This window comes from Sceloporus occidentalis, unplaced genomic scaffold (assembly GCF_023333645.1).
Source record: "Sceloporus occidentalis isolate IW3139 unplaced genomic scaffold, rSceOcc1.0.p SCAF_1, whole genome shotgun sequence".
Lineage (NCBI taxonomy): Eukaryota > Metazoa > Chordata > Lepidosauria > Squamata > Phrynosomatidae > Sceloporus > Sceloporus occidentalis.
Genome location: NW_028316981.1, coordinates 160,621,109 through 160,643,488, shown reverse-complemented (window position 1 = coordinate 160,643,488; position 22,380 = coordinate 160,621,109). Strand labels below are relative to the sequence as shown.

The 22,380-nt window shown below is 41.6% G+C and overlaps 1 protein-coding gene across 1 annotated transcript in view; it reads right to left on the bottom strand.

Moving 5' to 3' along the window:
- Window positions 1-22,380, bottom strand: part of LOC149322537 (inactive dipeptidyl peptidase 10-like) — a 59,038-nt gene that overhangs the window by 14,972 nt on the left and 21,686 nt on the right. Inside the window, exons 7-13 of the mRNA XM_089508359.1 lie at window positions 18,865-18,946; window positions 13,231-13,351; window positions 11,075-11,229; window positions 9,189-9,286; window positions 7,446-7,569; window positions 5,424-5,462; window positions 2,057-2,164 (exon numbers count right to left, since the gene is read on the bottom strand). Coding sequence (XP_089364485.1) covers window positions 2,057-2,164; window positions 5,424-5,462; window positions 7,446-7,569; window positions 9,189-9,286; window positions 11,075-11,229; window positions 13,231-13,351; window positions 18,865-18,946 — 727 coding nt within the window. The remainder of the gene's footprint in view (window positions 1-2,056; window positions 2,165-5,423; window positions 5,463-7,445; window positions 7,570-9,188; window positions 9,287-11,074; window positions 11,230-13,230; window positions 13,352-18,864; window positions 18,947-22,380) is intronic.

Genomic DNA, 22,380 nt, shown 5'->3' with positions numbered 1-22,380 from the left:
CTTTAACAGTAGAACCCAAATAAACTTCCATCACTTCCATCTTTATGCCAAGATAAAATTTCACCTGCTTAATGTCTGCATGTCAGGTTGCTGTACTATGCTTAAATTAGGGATGGGGGGAGTGAAAATCCTAGGTGGAAAAGGCTAACCGTGAAGATGGGGCTTATAGTTTATTACTATTTTGCCCAGGAAAAAGATAAATTTCTCCTTCCTGATGTGCTATCATTGCTGTGTGTGTATATCGGTGTGCTAAATCAGGCAGCATATCTGACAACATTTTTTTCTGATGTGTTTGCTGGACAGGGTTGATTGACAATTGATCAGAAAAGCCTGGCCTGGCCTGCTCTTGTGCTTTTAACAAAAACCTGATGTATAAAAATCTGCAAGTGATGCTTTTCAAGGCATGGAAATGAACACACCAAGCTGTCAATCGAATGCACCAAAACAGGGGGCCCATTGAAAAGCTGGCAACTGTATTATCAGGATGCATCTGCCAAGTTTCCATCACTTTTCCCTGCATTTTATTTACATGAGCATGCAGCAAAAGCTTGCCACAATACACCTAAATAGTAAAGAACTCAAAACTAGCTTCTTCATGTGTACTAAAACATATGCCTTGTAGGTCTTCTAAATTGTGAGTTGGGTGTGTGCGCCTTGTGGGCCACATGCAGCCCCCCAGGGCCATTTTATGTCCTTCAAGGTCCCCCAGGACCTTGGAGGACATAAAATGTTTGTAAAAAAGCTATTTATGGCCCGGTCCAGACAGATGCAATAGGACACCCTTGTCACGTGCGAGGGACGGCGCTTCTAGATGCCCCTTGCACGTGATGAGGGTGTCAAAATGGCAGCGCCATGTACAGATGGGTGCTGCCATCAAGTCCGCATGCCGCGGTGCCACTATGACGTCACGAGTGCGCCTTAATCGCGCCGCAAGAAGAACCCGCTTTTTGCAGGTTCTTTTTGGTCCGTGGGGAAGTCCCCCGGTCTGGAGGCTGCAGCTTCCCCACAGACCAAAGCTAGGCACCGGGAGAAAGGATGGTCTGTCCCGCGCCTAGGTTCCAAACTGTCCCACCATATTTTGAGCCCCCCTGCCTCCCCCCAGGGTTCAGAAATATTTTGCAAAAAAAAAATAAATCTAAATTTCTTTTGCCCCAAAATGCCCTCTGGGGAATGGCGAGGCATTTCCACAACATTTGGAGTGGTGGGTGGACCAATGTAAGCCCTGGAGAAGGCTTTTTTGTGAACAGGAAATTACTTCTTTCCTCTCATTTTTTTAAAAAAGCTTCTCCTGGGCCTAAAATGACCCAGATTGTACAAACATGGTGAAAATGCCCCCCAAGCTCCACAGGGGCTTAATTTTTATTTACTGTATTTATTCATTTATTTATTTGCAGAAGTGGATATGGGATAGGGATGGCCTGCCAATGTTTCTTGGGGGTTCAGTGCAGCCATCTAGCCTCCCACAGTGGCCCAAGGCTGCTCTAAATACTCTCTACCCCCCCACCTTCCCCAAACTCTTCTCTAGCATCCTCTTGTACACATATCCCAGCATTCTGCGCCCTGGTGGCGCAGTGGTTAAATGCCTGTACTGCAGCCATTCACTCAAAACCACAAGGTTGCGAGTTCAAGACCAGCAAAAGGGCCCAAGCTGGACTCAGGCTTGCATCCTTCCGAGGTCGCTAAAATGAGTACCCAGACTGTTGGGGGCAAATTAGCTTACTTGCTAATTAGCTTACTTGCTGTTCACCGCTATGATCTTTGGAATAGCGGTATATAAATAAAACAAATTATTATTATTATTATTATTATAAATGGATTCTTTCTTTCTTTCTTTCTTTCTTTCTTTTTCTTTCCCTAAGCTTTGATTTCTTTTCATTTTCAGTATTTTTCACTGGCAAGGCTACTCTGCTATTAACAGTTGTAAAACTAGGTAGTAATCCTCAAAACGTGAAGCTTTTTTCCTATGTTGTTTCTAAGCCCTGAAAAGCTTTGCCAGTTTAACTCCTGGGGAAGGGAGGGTGAGGTTGCCGGCTCTGTGCACCCAGTGGCAATTTACCTGTGTGGAAAGCATGGTGATGTGATAGAATTCTCCCTGGGCTCCTTGCTTTACTGGCACTGGCAGAAACAGGGTTTCAGCATCTTCAGAAAAGATAGGCACTCCTTGCTGAGAGAATATAAGAGAAAAATGCCTTACAGGTAGATGACTGAAATCAAGGAAGCCATGGCCCTGAATTTGCAAGACCTTAGCATAACAGCATGTCTTGGAGGTCTGTCACTCCTAGGAGATTACTGTACAAGGCACTAGTGATGGAACTGAAGTGGAATTACAACCTATGATTCCTCTCCTTTTTGCACGATGTCGTCACTCATCTGTTACTGATCCCTTGCTGATCCATTGTTACACTATTATTATCACACAGTTTCGCATGAGAGATGCCTGTCAATGCGGAACTGACCAGTAATAACAGTATAACAACAGATCAGCAAAAAGGAGAGGAATCATAGGTTGTAATTCCACTTCAGTTCCATCACTAGTACCTTGTGTGGTAATCTCCAAGGAGTCACTGTAAAATGAAATCAACTTGATGGTAATTAACAATAACGCTGCTAAGATATCCATAAATGAGGCTGTGGGTGCACTGCAGAACATTCGAGATCATAGCTGAGAAAATTCCTTTTCAGGAAAAGGAATATAATGATATGCAGAAGCCACCTATAATTGGCCATGACTGGAAGGAAGGTACTCTAGGTGAGTATCCCAGACTATCACTTCTCAGTTACAGATGGCTTCAACATAAGATTATATTCAGTCTTCTTCAAAGTAATTTTCCAGGCTCAGCATCCCGGAAGTGTTTTTTTCCAGAGGACTGGCTAAGTTCCGAGGAAGACCTTGGGCAAAGTGAACACTTGTGAAACACTTCTTCTGTCACTGGGCTTACCTGGGGGGTGCTGGCATGTTTATAAGCAACATCAGAAAAGTTAATCTATCTGTCATTTTAAGTTCTCACAATGCCGCAGGGTGATGGTACATGAAGAGCCCTGTGGGAAATCAGTTGCCACTAGACTTAGTACAACACAGATGCCCAAGGGGCAAATACTGAGCTTGGATAATGTTGGCTGGGGGATTCTGTAGATTGTGAGCCAACAAGACAACTTTTTTCAAGACTTGATTTTTGCAATGCGCTCTACATGGGGCTACCCTTGTGCATAGTCCGGAAACTCCAGTTGGTACAGAATATGGCAGCCAGGTTGGTCACAGGAACAGCAAGGAGTGACCATATAACACCAATATTGAAATCACTCCACTGGCTGCCTATCAGTTTCCGGGCACAGTACAAGGTGTTGGTTATCACCTTCAAAGCCCTACATGGCTTGGGCCCAACCTATCTAAGGGATCCCCTGCTTCCATATAATCCGCCCCGTACACTCAGGTCCTCTGGGAGGAATTTATTACAGCCCTCCCACAGGACATTTTCTGCAGCTGCTCCCAACTTATGGAATGGCCTGCCGGATGAGATCCGTCAAATTACCAATCTAGAGAGCTTTAAAAAGGCCATTAAGACGGATCTCTTCCGGCAGGCCTTCCCGGAATAAAATACTCGGCCACGAATAAGACTTTCCATCTAGTCAACTCTGCCCATGATGATTATTATTTGGATTAGTTGGCTTTTAATATGTAGTATTTAATCTTATATTGTTTAATCTTGTTTTAAGGGGGGCACTATGTATATATGGATGTATTTTAACTTGTTGTACGCCGCTTTGATTGCCTGGCAAAAAGCAGGATAGAAATAAAAATGTTGTTGTTGTTGTTGTTGTTGTTGTTATTATTATTATTATTAATTATTATTTCAAGCTCTGGGTTAGTGTCAGCAGCAGGTTCTTATTGAACCACAAGATATCTGGAAGCTGCTCAACAATGCTAGGTGCTAAAATCAGTCCTTGTTTAATACACCCATGTTTAAAGCATGTTTGCCTGATTTCAGTTCCTCTCTTCTCATACCACCAGTCCTCCTTGCTGCAAGCCTGTAGAAATTTTGTATGATGGACAGGCTTCAGGAGCCATTGAAAGCCTGTATACAACAACACAAATCTCTGTACAAAGCGGCATGTGTATTTAACATATAATTTCATTTTTCAAATTGTCATTTTTCAAATTGTCAGGTACTTGTCAATTATCCCAGTGCCTGCATGCTTATCAGCTGCTAATACAGGAAGCTGGGAACATATTTACTTCTAACTTTAGGGGGTCCAATGGAATTCCCAAGGCCTGGCTAAACTTAATTAAAAGACTACTTGCCACCCACATTGCTTATTGTTGAAAAAGGTCTGGACCCTACTGCTTAGTCTTAACTACAGTAGACCCATGGAATCCATTTCTAAATGCTGATAAATCCTATTGATTCAATGCATCTACTGCATATAGGACTCACAACAGAAATCAGGCTCCTACCACTTGAATCTTAGGCTAACTGACCTTCATTACTGAATGAATACTGCTGAGTGATGCATGTTTTCAATAACATTTGCTTTTCTGGGGGAAAACAGGAATAGATACTAAAAAGTATCTGTTATGGGTCAACAGAAAAAAAAGACTGGTCTCCATGTGCTTGTTGATGGTTTAAATTTATTATTTAAAAGCCCAGCACATTTCAGCCTGTACATAAACTGGCTGGCTTTCTTCAAGGGCTACCTTAAAAATAAACACGAAAACATACATTAACTTTAAAACATTTACAAAAAGGACAACACATAAATAGAGTGATGTCATGGTTTAAGCATTGGACTACATCTCTGGAGATCAGGATTTGATTGCCAATTCAGCCATGAAAACTGACTGTGTGACAATGGTTGAGTTACACCCTCTGAGTCCTAGAAAATGCCATGAAAGATTTGCCCTAAGGTTACCATAAGTAGGAAATGACTTGAAGGCACACAACAAGAAACTTATTTAGTACTGGATTACATACATGCCATTAATTCAAACATCAGCAAAAATGTCTGCAATTTTTAATATACATACTCTAGTAGCTGGACAGATAAAAAATTGAAGAAGACAATCTTAAGATTTTTAATTATTATTTATACCTTTTGACAGCTGGTCAGAGATAAGGAAGGCCTAGAGAATATGGTGTAATCAGTTTCAAGGACATCTGATACAATCTGACTGAAAAATGACCATGCTTTTTTTTTAATGGGTGAGATGAGGTGGCCTTACATTAATGAAAGGAGATCCAGATCTTCATTGAAACCTCCTGGTGTTAAAGATTTCAGCTTTAAAGTCCACTGCAGTTCCTTTCCCATCAAAATTTTATCATCATTGCTAACTACCTTTTCCAGAACCCAGAACCTGAAATCTGACAGAGTGCTGTAGCTGATTTGAATGAGTATAACAAAGGTACAAAAAGATATAAAGCTGTTACCTGCATATCCACCCAGGTGTCTGATGTCAGTTTGTATTTCTAAAGAGAAGAAAAGGTTGTTAAACAAAAACTTCAGGAGGAAGAAAAGCCATATACTGTATATACTCACATACAAGTCTAGCAATTTTAGTCAACAAATTGATCCCCAAATTATGAGTCGACTTATCCATGGGTCAAAGTAAGTACTGTACTTTAACTCTTATAAAAAAGGGAACCATCCCCTGGTGAAAGGCAAGAGTGTGATCTGTCCTGGAAGCACTGACTCCTCTCTATTCTCTCGTCCATCCAGCCTTTAGAGTGAGCACAAACAGTTTTGTAAGTTCTTTGGCATTGTTTTCCTTTGCTTCATCCTTTAGATCCTCTGTTACATGTGCCTAAGTTTTGCCCTTGACTTATCAATGGATCATATCAAAATCTATAATTATCTTCTTAAAACCTGACCTCAACTTATACATGAAGCTGACTTATAGTCGAATACATATGGTACTTGCATTTTCTGCCTAACAACCATATTTAAGACCTTTACAATGAATTAGCAGTTGTACCCCAGCTTCACTGGAAGGGTAGAGAGCATATAAATATTGTAAGCTGTCTGAAACCAGACCACTAGTCTGTATTAAGGATGGAAAAAATATTCAAAAATATTCAATCAAAGGTTGAAAAGGGTAATTGTGTTGAGAATCTTCACAATTCAGGACTTTTCTGTGCAAGAAACCCTATGTGGGGTTTTTGCTCAGAAATCTGTATGTTCTGCTCAGAAATACTTTATTTTGAAAATCTTGTTTTCTTTCTGTCCGTTTCTCTCAGTGCAAAGAAAAATTGCTAAAATTATTTGTTGCTTCCTTCAAGAATGAAATTAATGAAGATTTACTTCCCTACTCTGTATAGCCCAGTATTATTGTTACTGATGGACAAGAACGATCTAGGGCAGTGGTGGTGAACCTATGGCAAGTGTGCCAGAGGTGGTGGCACTCAGTGCCCTCTCTGTGGGCACACGCTCTCTGTCACCTCACCACAGAGTTCACCAGAGTTTGTTACTAGAAAACCGGATGAACGTGGCACTTCGTGATAAATAAGTGGGTTTTGGGTTGCAGTTTGGGCACTCGGTCCGTAAAAGGCTTGCCATTACTGATCTAGGATTTTGAGAAGGAGTTTTTCAACTGCCAGAGACTGAGCTTGGGATCTTCTGCATGCAAAGCATATGCTTTTATCATTGAACTGCACACCAACCTGGATGAAGTGTGTGTCTGAGTCTGCCTTTTCACACACAGAACACAGTCCCTCCCCCTTTTGTGAGTTCTCTCTTGCTTCACACTAGTGTTGCCACGTTAGGATTACCCCAGGCCCTAAGATTTTTGGGGCAAAATCTGTGATCTCAGGGCAACCTCTTCTGATGTCATAGGAGGGCAACCCCAGTGATACTAAAACTGGCAACATAAAGTGATGTCTATAAACATAATAACTTAAGTGTCAACCACAGTTGCACAGAGTATCCCAGTCAAATAAAAAACACTAAGAGCCTTATCACATAATAAAAGAAAGCTGAGAGGCAGCGACAGAGAAGCATCTTTCTCCTTGCCTTTCTGCATCCTGTCATAGCACTTCTGTTCTCCTTCCTGAGGGTGACAGTCATAAACGTGTGCCTTTTGCCAAACAGATTTTTCAAGTGTGACAAAAGACATGCTTTTACAACCGTCTCCCTTGGGAAGAGAATGGAAGTGCTTTGAGTGCATGAGGACAGGCAAGGAGAAAGCCGCTTCTCTCTCACTGCCTTTCAGCTTTCTTTTGTCATGTGATAAGGCTCTAAGTAATGCCTAAGTTATGAGTAATTAGTAAAATCCGAGTAAGGATAAAAGTATAGATAAACACACTTTTCAAGATGGCACTCACACCCTGAGATTCTTCTCCCTTGTTCTGAGAAAAAAAGCCAGGCAACCTTCTCCCTCCCTCTCTCCATCTCTCTCTCTCTCTAACACATCCACTCTCTCTATACCTCATTGTTACCTTATGACTCCAACTTACTTCAGTACAGGCTCCTGTAGCAGCATTACATAGGTTCAGCACAGACATATTCTGAGCCCTGTTTAACCATCGCACAGCCAGCTGGGAATGGGCCACCCATTTTACCATGGTGATGTAATATTCCCTGGAGCAGGAATAAAAAAGATTTAAATGAATGACTGATATAGAGGTGTGTGAGTGGGACAGCTCAAAGTAATCTTGCTCCCCAAAAAAGATCATTTGGCCAACAGTCAGCCAGGGTATTGAAGCCTTCCCATGCTTCCCATTCTGTGTCTTCCTGGTGTGGGGGAAAGGCAGGACCAGTGGCTGCATCTGGTGCACCCTTCCTGGCACAAAACAAAGGGACACTCCCCATATATTTTCTGTCATCACTGTGGATTTTCTCCAACACTTTCTCTAACCTGACTGGCAGTTCTCCTAGCATTTTCTTATGTCACATTGATCTCTAGAGAGTGGGATATTCATTTTACACAGAAACAGTCTAAATTTGAGGAAACAGCTGGGCCTTGTGTCTTGGCAACACCAGATGTTACATACAACTGAAAAACCTTTGGGTTGCCCAATTCTTTCTTTTACTTGTTTATTTTATTTATATCCCATCTTTCTTGAAACATGGGACTCAAGGCAAGCCACGTCACTTTGGATTTCAACTCCCACAATCCATTATTATTGTTATTTATAGCTTGCTTTTCCCCCAGTTTAGGACTCATAGTGGCTTACAGCAGTTTCAAGACATAGGTAAAAAAAAATACCAAATAGAAAAGTTTAAAATGTAATTAAACTATCCATAGCATAAAAACCATCTTAAAACATAAGTATTAAAAATGACAAATAAACAAAACAATACAGCCCAGTTCTGCCAGGTTCAGTCCTTTTGAGTAGTCAGTCTTCAAAGGCTTGCTGGAATAAAAAATAGTCTTAATCTGCCTGTGTAAAGATAGCAGAGAGGGCGCCAGTCTAACCTCTAACCTCTCTGGGAATGGCGTTCCAGAGCCTTGGAGCAGTCACCAAGAAGGCCCTCTTCCATATTCTCCATAGATGTATGATGGTGGTGAGACAGGGAGAAGGGCCTCCACAGCATATCTCAAAACATGGGCAGGTTTGTAAAGGAAAATACTCTCCTTCAGATAGCCTGGGCTTTATAGGGCTTGAAAGGTCATAGCCATCACTTTGAATTGTGCCTAGAAGGGAACTGGCAGCCAGTGGAACTGTTGCAACAAGGACGTTGTATGCTCCCTGTAGCCCACTCTAGTTAAAAATCTTTGGACTAGCTGAGGTTTCCAAACATTCTTCAAGGGCAGCCTCATATATAGCACATTACAGAATTCCAAACAGGATATTACTAAGGTGCGTGTCACCATGACCTTTGCTACAGAGAGATGGATTGCAGCTGATGGGAGTCAATGTTCAAAACATTTCAACAGCTAAATTTTCCTCACCTGTGGTTTATTGAAAGAGTCAAATCCTCTGTTTTGGACTCTGGAACCTATACAGATGGGGCTTCAGAATAAGCATTACTATGGTTTTCTGTTGCCACCCTGTTACTCCTTCTCAATCTGTCCTTTATTAAACAACCATATCTAAATGATGCTATGTCTACCATTATTATTTTTTCCAAAGGAGAAATTCTTGAATCTACAATTGCCTAAGCAATGAGGAGCAAACAAAGACCATCATCAACCCCAACCCCACCCCATCAGCATCAGCATCACTTCCCCCAGCCTCCTTGCTGTTCCATTTCACCTGCCATGGAGGGGTTCAGGAGGCAGGAGCTCCAGTGAGTGTAGCACCTCAGAAAGGTTTACCACAAAGAGCCGAACAGATGGGATGGGCTGGCCAGCCTGAGCAGGAAAGAGAAAGGCAAGAGAGAAAGGAGGAAGTCAAGAAAAAACAAGGAAAGTGCAGGCAAGATCCCAAGCTTTTAAACATTGGCAAATCAACATAGCATGAACTGTAAAAAGGTAAAGGTAAAGGTAGTCCCTTGATATGAATGTCTAGTCATAACAGACTGTAGGGGTGGTGCTCATCTCCGTTTCTAAGCCGAAGAGCCCCCGTTGTCCAAAGACTGCTCTGGTGGTCATGTGGCCAGCATGATTGCACCAAACTCTGTTACCTTCTCACTGAGAAGTGAAGTGGTACCTATTTATCTACTTGCATTTGCATGGTTTTGAACTTCTAGGTTGGCAGAAGCTGGGACTAGTGACAGGAACGTCATGCAGCACCCGGGCCTCGAACTGCCAACCTGCCGATCTTGCAATCAACAGAGTCAGTGTCTTAACCACCTGAGCCACTGCATCCCATCCCATAGCATAAGCTGCATCCCGTAGCATGAACTGTAGTTGAAGCTAAAAAATCGCAAACAGCTAAGCCAGTGGTGGCAGAGAAACCATATTTCCTTAGTGGTAGCCAGCATAGTGTTGGATGACGATCCTGGAGGCCAGGGTTCAATTCCTGACTTGAAACCCACTTGGAAACCTTGGAAAAATTACTAACTCTCAGCCCCAGAAAACCCTAATATAGGTTTGCCTTAGGGTCACCATTAAGCAGAAATGACTTGAAGTCACACATCATCATCATCAACAAAAACATTGCTCAAAAGAAGAAATGTCACCAGATTATGCAAAACAGTTCACTGAGGCAGGAAGCCCATAGGGTTGTCACCCTGAAGCTAGTGTCTTTCATTTTCTACAAATCTCATTTTATACAGATAACACTGCCAATGATGATGGTGTTTGAAGCCTAACCTGTCTGGAGGGCACCAGCCTGGTGAGGACCATGATAAAGACCAATTGTATTTGGTGTGGCTCAGTTCTTCTGGCAAGGCATAAAGAAACACAATTTTAGTACTATTGAATTAAATGATGGAAGGAAGGAAGGATACTATTTGGGGGGAATAGTACTGTATAGAAACTGTGGGACTCTGAGGCCTGCAGTCCCTATCACCACTTAAGACTTTATCTCACCAGCCTGCTGTCCAGTCACAATTGTGCCAGTTTAAGAATGGAAGCATACTGGTTTGGCATCATTTCCTATCACACTTTCCCCCACAACAGCACTTTGGCAATCCATGGTTGCATGATCTACAAACATCACCTTTCAGGAGGAAGAGTAGGAATGAGTGACTGTGACTGCTGACTGCCTCCTGATGCTGACTGCTGCATGCGTGCATGTGCACACCCACTCCCAAAGTATGGGGCTGCTGTGTGTGCATTCTCGCAGCAGTCCCACACAAATAACTACAGCTTCCAAACACCTCCCAAAATCTCCTACACACAACAGCTGGCTTTGGGAAGCTGTTGGTGGCCACAATCACAGTGTACAGGTCCTGAAACATCTGTTAGCATCCATATTTTGTGTATTACTTGAGTAATGGAATTAAAAAGTACATGGAATCAGGTTGTTGGTCTCATAAAAATTGCAGGATTGAAGAGAGGATTCACATGTGAAGATTCTCTGCTGTCATCTGTTCTGCTTTGCAATACATTGTTTGTTTATTTCTTTTCTCTGCCACTCTTGTTAGCTCCACTTGCACCATAAAGGGAAGGTCACAACCACTCTGGCCTTGTCTAGAAAATTCCCTCGAGAGTTCTTTTCTACTGCTGGAGGAAGGGGATGGAAGGGAGGCTTACCTTGGGATATGGATAGTGCCGACTGGTTGGGTAGTTTCCTCCCAGGAAGTGAGGAAGCTCCATCTTGGGAACCATGGAATCATTGATGCTAAGATAGGCCAGCCAAACACCATCAGGGGAACACCAATGTGCACTGGATGAATGCAGGATCTCCTCTTAGGAAGAAAGAGACATGCAGCATGAAAGCCATGCAGAAAACTATTTATTGAAATTTACCCGTCCATCCATCTATCCTAGTTAGCTATACAGCCTATACAGATTGGTGAAAAAAAATCACTGGACAGTTACTTTGTTGGAGGGTGAAGGACTCTACACATCTCTTTGAGATTTTGACCTGGATTCTAGCATACTCAAATAACAATCCAGTCCTGTCCAGCTAATGGGTGGATCTGCTATCTTGGGTCCCTTGATAGGAGAAAGGTGGAGTATAAACTGAATTAATAAATAAATATCTGCCATTATGGAACCACTATGGGATTCTTGAATAGAGCTCTATTTGCTGGCCATAATATAATTGTAAAATGCTATATTGTCCAAGATTTCACAAATAATAATAATAATAATAATAATAATAAATTTTATTTATATACCGCCCTCTGGCAAACCAATCCGGGCGGTTTACAACATTAAAATAACATACAGCATAAAAACAATATATTTCCCTCCCCCCTTAAAAAGTTATTAAACAACATATCTAATTTAAAACCACAATAACTAGTTAAAATAACAGTAAATTAAACAAAATAATACCAACCAATAAACCACTGCAACTTCAGTTCTAAAGAAAAGGGGGCTTTGGAGACATTACTGAGGAGGGGGAAATCTTGAGATCCTGAGGCCGGGATATTTCAGTCTGGGAAGGCCTGCCTGAAGAGATCCGTCTTGACAGCCTTTTTGAAGCTGTCCAAAGATGTTAATTGACGGATCTCATCCAGCAGGCCGTTCCAGAGCCTAGGGGCGACAACAGAGAAAGCCCTCCGGGAGGTCGCCGCAAGCCTTGATTTTTGAGGCTGCAACAAGTTCCTCCCAGAGGACCGGAGAGCGTGGGGAGGATTGTATGGGAAGAGGCGGTCTCTGAGAAATGAAAAGCTAGAGACATTTGGGTAAGGAGCATCAAAGTATCAAGAGGACAAACATTATTAATGAGGAGGATCAGACAAGTTAGGTGCAGCTGTAGCTGCAGCAGTTTGGTTTTGCCTCAGTTAAGGCCAAGATTCTGCCCTCTCCTCTCCTCCCTGCTGACCTAACTGAAACAACGGCGGGATACAAACCGCCATATAGTACGTATAGAATACGTACAACATGGCGGCGCCCCTTCCACATGGGGGCTGCCATGTTTACGTACTGGATGCATAGCGTCCAGACGTGTCGCGGCGCCTATGACGTCGCAAATGCGCCAGCGGCGCCTCGCGACATCATAAAGGCGCCGCAAAAAGAAGCTCTGAAATGGAGCTTCTTTTTTGCTCCGCGCGGGAGCCGCGCGGTTTGGCTGCTGCAGCTCCCGCACGGAGCAAATGGCGCCGGCGGGAGACCGCCGCAAAGCGGCGGTCTGTATCCCGCCAACACTTGCACTTTGATCTCAGTTTGCAGCAACTGAAGTTAGCTGAGTACAAAGGGGGGAAGTGGTAAGATTATAGAGAAGATGGGACATTTTAAAAATCAATGGGAAAAAAGGGGATGACAGATTCATTGGCACTCTACCTGCCAAATTGGGACAGTTGGAGGGTATGTGATGCTATTCCCTGCATTGTGAAGTGTTTTGTTTATAAAGAAAATGAAGCCTTGTCTGGTGTGTTGCTAAGTTCTTAAGAAGCCTGCAGAAAGTGTAAACTGCTCGTAACTGGAGCAATGCTGCTCCTTTTTAATCACTGCTTCATACTCTCAGAGGAGAAGAGAGAGGAAACAAAGTAAGGTGTCTTTCATTACAGTGTTTTCTATAATATCCTTCTGTACTAGACAGATGATGGAATGACATCAGCTGTAGGGCAATCTTCACCCAACTTGGTGCCCTCCAAATGGGTTGGGCTACAACTCCCATTATCTTCAGGCAGTTTGGAGGGTACCAGAGCAGCTTGAGGAGAGCTGCTCTATATTACTGCCTCAGGGCTCATGGCAACATTAACATGGTTCCACCTTCTTTGCCCCCCCCCCTTTACCTTCATAGAGCCAGTCAGAAATCCCGTTGAAGACAGCTCCCAGGTGTCCAGATGAGGTGATTTGCCTGGCCTGGCTGTAGACACCAGGCTGGTAGTAAATGTCATTATCCAGAACAAACACCTGGGAATAGAAGAGAGTTTGACTAGATCAGCTCATCTGGACCATCTCCTTCTCCCACACAATTCCTTCCCCAGGAAGATAACTCCTCATTGAGAGGAGAGCTAGAACAGAAAATTTTCAGGCAAAACAGAAACTTTTCCTGCTGAGCTCAGGTAAATTTACCAGAATTCTGGGAAATATATTCCAGATCCTAGGAGTTGTGGTTCAAAACAGTAACTGTTCCAGCCTCTGCTTCAATCACTTGAGAGACTGGCTATTGTGGTTGCTAAAGAAGCAAAAGGCAAAAGATTCCACCTGATTCCAATATAACAGCACAGGAGGAAACAGGGATAAAGTAAGTACAAACACCAGAAAAATATTTTAGGCAAAACTGAGATGAACAGTAAGATAGAAATATGACAAGCATAATGGACACATAGCAGGGGTGTATTCTTAATTTACCCATGCTATTTGTTGTTTATGTTTTGTAATATTTCTATCGTGACAATTGGCCATGTTTAATATTAAATATTTTCTTAGTGGCTGTATTTACCTTCTGTGTTGTTGAGTTAGGAAGCTCATAAACAAAGCACTGGACGGCAGACATGGAAATCAAATCATTGCCCAAAGGATACCCTAAAAGGTAGCTTCACTTTACTGCATCCTATGATGTTATCTATTGTTGTTGTTGTTGTGTGCCTTCAAGTCACTTCTAATTCATGGCGACCCTAAGGCAAAGCCATCATGAAGGGTTTTTTGCCAAGATTTGTTCAGAAATGATTTGCCTTTGCCTTCCTCCAATGTTCAGAGAGTATGACTTGCCCAAGGTTACCCAGTAGGTTTCCATGGCCAAGCAGGGATTCGAACCCTGGCCATCACAGCCCTAGTCTAACACTCAAACTGTTGTTTCATGCACGCTCTCACAATTCACAAATGGCTGTCAGCAAAATCTTCTCAGAGGTTGCTAGAGACAGAGTACAAAACAGGTATCGAAAATATATGGAACTCCAGAGGCTATTTGTCTGAAACTGCTATCAGACATGTCAGCAGAGGCAATAATGTGGGGTGATGGGAGCTGCAAACCAACAGCATCTAGAAAGCCACTGATTCTCCATTCCTGGCATAGAGGGTACGAAGTTGTAGATTTTCCAATTGCATAGAACCTAGAAACAGTCTGAACTAATGCAAAATGCTTGGGACCAGAGGTGTTTTTGATATTGGATTTTTTGGGGGGATTTTGGAATATTGTATTTATATATACAGTATGTACACAATGAGGTATCTTTGAAATGGGACCCAAGTCTAAACACAAAACACATATAAACCTTATACACATAGCTGAAGGTAATTTTATACAGTATTTTAAATAATCTTGTACACGAAACAAAATTTCTCTACAATGAACCATCAGAAATCAAAGGCGAGTCACCATTCAGCCACGCATGAAAAAAGTTTTGGGTTTTGGAGTATTTTAGATTTCAGAATTTCAGGTAGGGGAAATTCAACATGCACACTAGAAGAGATCACAAGTTAGGAAAGGATGTTCCTGATAGACAGGCGGGCTAATCCATTTTTCCTAAAGTTCAGCCTATAGTACATTAGTGTAAAGTGTAAACAATAGCTGCTGAATGGTTAAAACAAATTGGTGATCCATACCTAGCTTTTTAACTAATAAGTTCATTCAGTACCAGCTGGATCAGGCTTCCAATCACCAATTCCATGTACAGAAGCTACCTGGCCTGGGAGCTTAATCTTCTGCCCAATACTGGCGACAGGATAGTGTCCTATATGGAGCATGTCAAGGTAGTTTTTTGGACTAGCATGCCCTGAATTTCCCAGCTAGCATAATGACAGGCTATCTGGCGGGGAGGTTTTGAAAGCTGATGTTCTGAAAGCTATTTATTTATAAGCTCTGGCCTTTTACTATGTCTGAAAGAGAGGAGGAAGGACAGGCCCCAGGTTTGTTTGTTTTTAAAATAAATTTAAAATTTTAAAAATATAATATTTTTTAAAAATATAAAAAATTATTTTAAAATTTTATTTAAAAACATCACATCTTTCCAAATTTTCACTTTAACTACATGAATCTGTGTGCATTTAAATACATTTAGGTTGTTTGGATGTTATTATAATTTAAATGATAATTTTAATTTTGCTTTACATTCACTTGAAAGTAGAAACCAGAGCCCCTCCCTGATCATGAGTAATCAGCAGTGAAAGACCTTAATACTTTCTCCTCATCACATCCCTAACTTCAGCACCTGGACAGCATAGAGTTAAATGAGGGCCGGTAGATTGATATGTCTGAGATTAACAGAAGGTAGATTGGTTCCCGCAGCATCCCAAACTTGCTTTTCTCTGCTTCCAAACATGAAACTACTAACAAACCAAAGTGAAGCCATACTACAGAATCCTGATTGTTGGGAAATAACCTTAAACAGGACAGTTGACAGAGATACAGTTGCAGCTGAAGACTGCAGTTCCCAGGATGAAATGTACAATGGGACCTTACCTTCTATGGGCTTGCCATCCGCGGATTTGAGCATCCATGGATGGTAAGCCCCATTGTCTCAACTGGCAGTGCATGGACATGTGTGTAATAGTGTCCATGTGCACATTGTGCCACCATTTAGGACAACAGGACGTGAGATCCTGTGTTTTTCTTATCTGCAAGGGGTTCTGGAATGGATCCCCTGCAGATATGACGGTCCAGCTGTATCTCTTTTTGATACATCTGAGCAACATGGGCTTACCAATGGAAAGTGAACTGAATGCTCAATTGTTGGGTGTTAAAACTAACACCTAGTAGACATATGCACTAAATGAAGTCATGAGAACCTCTGTAATATAGACGTGAATTTTTAGTCATCTGTAACGTCAAGCTTATACATTTTGGAATCATATCCATAAAAATATCAATAAAATTGTTCCTCTTTGCGCCAGGTGCCGACTGCTGGGCTGTCCTGTTCAGGAGGGGAGGGGGAGTCTCTTTGATAAAGGAGAACAATCTTTCCATACAGATTCAGGGTCTGAACTGCAGTCCACATACACTTGTATACTCAAGGTGATGGTGGTGAGAACTGATATTCAGTTCTCCCCCCTATTTATAATCTAGGGATTACAATTTATGAGTAACATTAGTACAAAAAAAATTACCATGGTGAGGTATGGGAGGAGGTCAGTGTGTGTGTGTGTGTGTGTGTGTGTGTGTGTGTGTGTGTGTGACACCTTGAATTACAGCACCAGTTTACACCAAACCTAATGATGCCACTGCTACCATGGAGAGGTACATTTCATTCTGGGAAATAGTGTGTTAATTTAAACTGACCTGGAGAGCAAGAATAGAAAGCTGTATGTGCTGAGAGTTCTCTGGGAAAACTTAAAGTGGGGGGAAATGTCATACATGTCTCAATAAATAAACAAAATACCACAAATAAATCGGAAAGGACGGGACAGGACAGGAGCAAAACCAAGGACTGGTTTGGACTCCCATTCACATTTTGTTTACCACAGAATATTTTCTGCCATTTCCTGGTATCATGACCTCAATTTTCCGGTCAACTCCCAGTACAATTAGGACCCCAGTTTTTATACCAGCTCCCCAGGTCAATTTACTTAAACCCCTTTATAAAATCAGAAAGAACAAGAACAAAATCTGGGCCTTTTAAATCAAACTAGATGCACCCTCAGGCAAAACCAAAGTGCTGTAGCCTCTCCTAGTTTGTATGTTCCTCATTTATAATTCTTCCCATTTTGGCCACACACTGATTTTGCTTGGTCATGTGCATCATGGTTTTTCATCTGTGATATGTTGGTGGACATGGGTACGACCTCTTCTGCCATCTTTGTATAGCACAGTTTTGTTCTCCCTTGCAAAAACCTACCACTCACTCATGACTTGCACTCATGACTCACTCTGCAAAACCCTAGCATGTAACCTCTCAGCAGAAAATTCTGTGTGCCCATACCAGAATTGACTGCTTTAAAACATGGTTTAAACCAAATTACTTCAAAAAACACTCCTGATTTTTAAAATTTATATAGACAGACAGACAGACAGACAGACAGCATTATTATTAGGCCAGTATTGACTGTCAGTTGCTTTTTTTCAATCACTTTATTTTACAGTACTAGAAATGCCTTTCAGAAACAAATCTTTCAGATAACCTAAGTTCAACCAAACCAACTCCAAGAGTACTTACATAGTCTACATATATTCACATTTAATAGGAATAATAAGTAGTAAAAATGATGTTTTATTGAACAATATAAATCATTTCAAAGCCTAAGAGCTTTAGAGTTTTCATGTTCGAAAGCATTAAAACATGATCAAGCTAATACATAAAATGTTTCATAGTAGTGATATAAGTGGGGTTCAATTTTTTCATTAAAACATTAATGCAAAAGACCCCAAAGCAAAAGTGGTTTAAAGCAAAATAAATAAATCCAAAAACCCAGCTTTAAAAAATTGTGTGTTTTAAAAAAATGTTTCCTCCCCCAACCCAGGCCCATAAAGCACCTACAGGAATGTGGGGCCCAAGCTTTTTGCCCCTCTGTCTGCTTGCTTGGACAGGTCACTTTCCCCATAGCTCTGATTGTGATACATTGACAGCAGGAATGGTATCAATACTTGGCTTCTTTGAGTAGTTGCTTGGGCCCCAGCACCCTGTCAGAGCAACCATAGAGACCTGCCCAGGATCCTTATTCATCCTCCCCCCACATATCCCAGTACTCTGAACAATATTAAGTACTTGAGCTTAGCTCTAGCTTTTATATCCCACAATGTCTAGAACAGTAATTCTCACCCTTTTTTATCTAGGTTTTGGGACTTCATCTCCCAGGATCCCAGTCTATTGGCTATGTTAGCTGATTCTTTTGGGATTTGAAGGGCAAAAACCTGGAAGACCAAAGGTTGAGAACCAGTGTTTTATAATGTCATTCTGGGGAACTGTGAGAAATTAAAATGGCAACGTTAGACTCAGGGTGCATCTATACTGTAGAAATAATGCATTTGATACCACTTTAAGTGCTGTAGCTCTATCCTACGAGACCCTAGGATCTGTAGTCTTACAGGATCTTTAAATTTCTCTACCAAAGAGTTCTGATGCCTCACAAAAAAAAAAAGAAAAAAAGAAAAGAAAAGAAAAAGGAAAAAGAAAAAGAAAAAAAAGGATTCTGTAGGATGCATCTATAGCAGTTAAAGAGGTGTTGAACTGTATTATTTCTATAGTGTAGATGCACCCTCAGTTGCCCAGGAATGCCAACTATTCAGAGAATGGGACTCACCAGAAGAACCTTTGCCCAATGCCTTTTTGAACCTGGAGCAATCCCCTGGCTGAGAGAAGGTAGTTGGCAAAAAACAGATAGCCTAAATAAATATCCCCAGGACAGGGGTACTCACTGAGGAGGATGTGAATATCAATGTATGTGGTGAGAGGGCTGCTACATCACCAGCATCTATCACCTAAGATGGCTGCCTAATGGTCAGGGCAGCTCTTATAACTAACATGTAAATAAATTGAATAGATCCTTACCAGCTGATTGTCTTGTGCTCCCCAGGCTGCATGTTGTAGATGCATTGCATCTGCTTTAGGCAGATCTAGGTAGCTGGTTTCCCTTGAAGGAAAGAGAAACATTTGGTTACTTCCTTATAAAAAATAATTACTTGAAAAGCATAGTAATCTGAATCAATGTAAGTGGAATTCTTACGTTACTATCAGTTCAACTTTAATCAAGGATACACAGATGTCAGTTGTGTGTAAATGAGAAATAGGGAGGGGGAGAGGGATAAAGAGAGGGTGACAAGCAAGGGATGTGTATTTCTATCGGCCTAGAAATGGAGCTTGCAAAATAAACATGCACATTTTCATAATTGACAGCTGCATCAACAAGCATATCTTTACCTAGAATGTAAGGTTAACATCAAAATAAAGCAAAGAATGTATACAGTCTTAATTAGACTTGATTAATTATGAATGTATACAGTGTCCTGCATAATTATTCCTGAATAATGTACCTTCAGCAGAATTTAGGAAGAACAAGGATCCCAGCTCCAACTATCCATTGCAAATACAAGAAGAGCTCCTTTCTTTTATGGGGTCCTTATATGTATTACAGTGTATAATAATTTGTTGGGACAAAAGGTACTGGAAGCAATAAAGTACTTGGTGTTGAACTATTAGTGTTCGGTATGACACAACCACTGACTGCTCATCATGACAGCTATCTATTACTTCCATTGTTGGAAGTATTTTTTGTGGGTCAGGAGGCAGGTGATATATTTCCTTTCTGTCCTCCTTGTAGGCGTCCCATTGGCATCTGATTGGCCTCCATGGCTAGTTCTACCATTAGGCATAGTGGTGCAACCACCTTAAGAAGCAGGTGCTGACATGGGTTGTCCTAGTTATTCCCTTCTGTTGGAGGACAGAACTATGGGTGCCTTGTTTCCTTAAATTGTTCATTTGCCCTCAAGGTCAATGGAGGATGGTATTCTTTTGCCAGTATTTAAGTGTCAGTTTATTTAGTTTCTATATATGGTAGCAAGGAAAGGGTACCATCTTGTCCTTTGCCTCAGGGAGCAAAATATCTTGGGCCCTCTGTGGGAAATTAATGAATTTTATCACATGGGAGGAAAGCCTCATTAAATTGGCCTTAAATCCTGTCAATATCGCGCAATAACAGGTTGATTTTCACACGACGTCGCCATTATCATGCCATTATCCCTTGAATAAAACCACAAAAGCTGTGAATAAAAAGTGGTGTGATTTTGCCACTTTGTTCACAGGATGATGGCGGGATAATGGCAACGCTGCATGATGTTGTGTGAAAATCAAACTGTTATTGAGCTATCTTGATGGGAATTAATGCTGATTTAATTACACTTGCTTCCCACGTGTTAAAGACCAATGCTCGGCTAGAGAGGACATTGGTCTGATTCTACATGTCTGTTCTTATGATCTGAATCAAAGATTTTAAAAACAAATCATGTGAGGAAGGGCTAAAGGAGCCTTTGTATATTGTTTTTAGGACTACGGGTTGAGTCTCCCTTGTCTGGAATTGTGAAAGCTTTTTTCGTGGTTGGCTGAGATTGTGACACCTTCCCTTTCAGATGGTTCAGTGTACACAAACTTTGTTTCATTCACAAAATTATTTTAAAAATTGCCTTTAATCTATGTGTATACAGTGTACATGAAACATAAATTAATGTTGTGTTTAGACTAGGGTCCCATCTGCAAATATCTCATTATGTTCATATATGCAAATACAGATACTGTATTCCAAAATGAGGAACAAAATCCAAATTACAAAACACCTCTGGTCTCATGCATTTCGGATAAGGGAGATTCAACTTGTATTTCACAACTTACATTTGGTTTCTACCACAATAAAATACTACTCAATCAGAATAGATGTGAAACCTGAGTGTAAATTGTACAGTTTCTCATGAGAGTTTAATTCTCTTCGTATGTGGAATGGACACATGCTGGGAACTCAGCTATGTGTTCACCAAAATCCTAAATGTGAGCACTGCAGTCTACTAATGGATTTCACCTTAATTCCTACTCATAGACTAATGACAGACTGTAACGTCCATTGAATTTATTTTTTTACAATGGCCAAATTGGCTGCCGGCCTGCAGAAAGTAGGAAGTGTTGACAGGTGTGATTTTTTGTTTTTAAAAATTCTTTATTTAGATGTTCTTTCAAAGGCAACCATCACATAATCACGGAGACCACCAATTATTATAAACAAATGTTTTATAAAATAGAAAGTATGTCAGAAAGTGAGCGCATGTGTGAGAGAACATTGGTATTGATACAGCTATGCATAAGTTAGAGCCGAAGCCTCTCTGTTGAGTGCCAACCCAAGTTGTTTTGCTTCTTGAAGCAAAGGACAAGATGTCCTCTCCACAATACAACATACAGAAGCCAAGTGGAGCAGTAGCTGAATTTCTGTTCAACATCACCGATGGGACAATGTCCTCCACACTATCTGGGGGCAGCAGGCTGGCTTAGGGGTTGCAGAATAGGTTGCATGGCACATAGGGTTGCCATAAGTCAGGACCTCCAAACCGGGACAAATGTAGGACAAATGTAGGATAACATTTTCAAATGTAGGACACATTTTTTCTAAAAATGGAGGACACGCAAAAAAATTTGGTGCTTTTTAAAAAATGTTAATATAAATGCATGTTTCTTAGGCATGATCAAAATGGAGGACATTTAGGCATTATTCCTAGACAGATGGCAGAAATGTACTTCCCTTTCTGGCCAAACACCCCCCCTCCATTCCAAAACACACACAACAGCACATTTGGGCATTTCACATGGCTTTACTTAACATGGCCTCTTGCATCAGAGGCTTATTCCATAACCAAACCCCTTGGGTTTAACACTTAGCATGGGTTAACATGGCTATGCATATTGAACATGTCAAGGTGGTTTCACAGTTCTTGCACCAAGTGTACTTCTCAGAAGTGTGTGTCAAGGGACTGTGGTTTTTCTTCACTGCGCATGAGTTTGTAAAAATCACAGCAATTTACATTGACCATGCCTCAGGGGCTTTCTGATATCAATATCACCATTAAAGAACCAAAAACACACAGAAAAGGCACTTTGGAAAGTCACACTCTCTCGGCTTCAGAAACAGTGCGTGCATGCCTCTCAAGCTGACTCATATCATCATCATCACCATCATCACCACCACACTATCATTGTCAAAACAAGGGAGACTTGTTGGTATTAAAAGCACCCGCCCCCCCAAAAATAAAAACACTTTGAGGCCTCTGGCCACTCACTCACTCACTCACTCACTCACTCACTCACTCACTCACTCACCTTCTCCTTCTCCTTCTCCTCCTACCTCCTCCTCCTCCTCCTCCTTCTCCTCCCCCTCCTTCTTTTCCTCTTCCTCCTTCTCCCTCTCCTCCATTTGCTGTGCGGCCTGGGGCAAAGGGGGCGGAGGAGGAGGAGGAGGTGGGTCACGCGGTCGCGCGCAGGAGGCGGGGAGGGTGGTGCGGTCGCGCGCAGGAGGTGCCATCCACCTTCCCC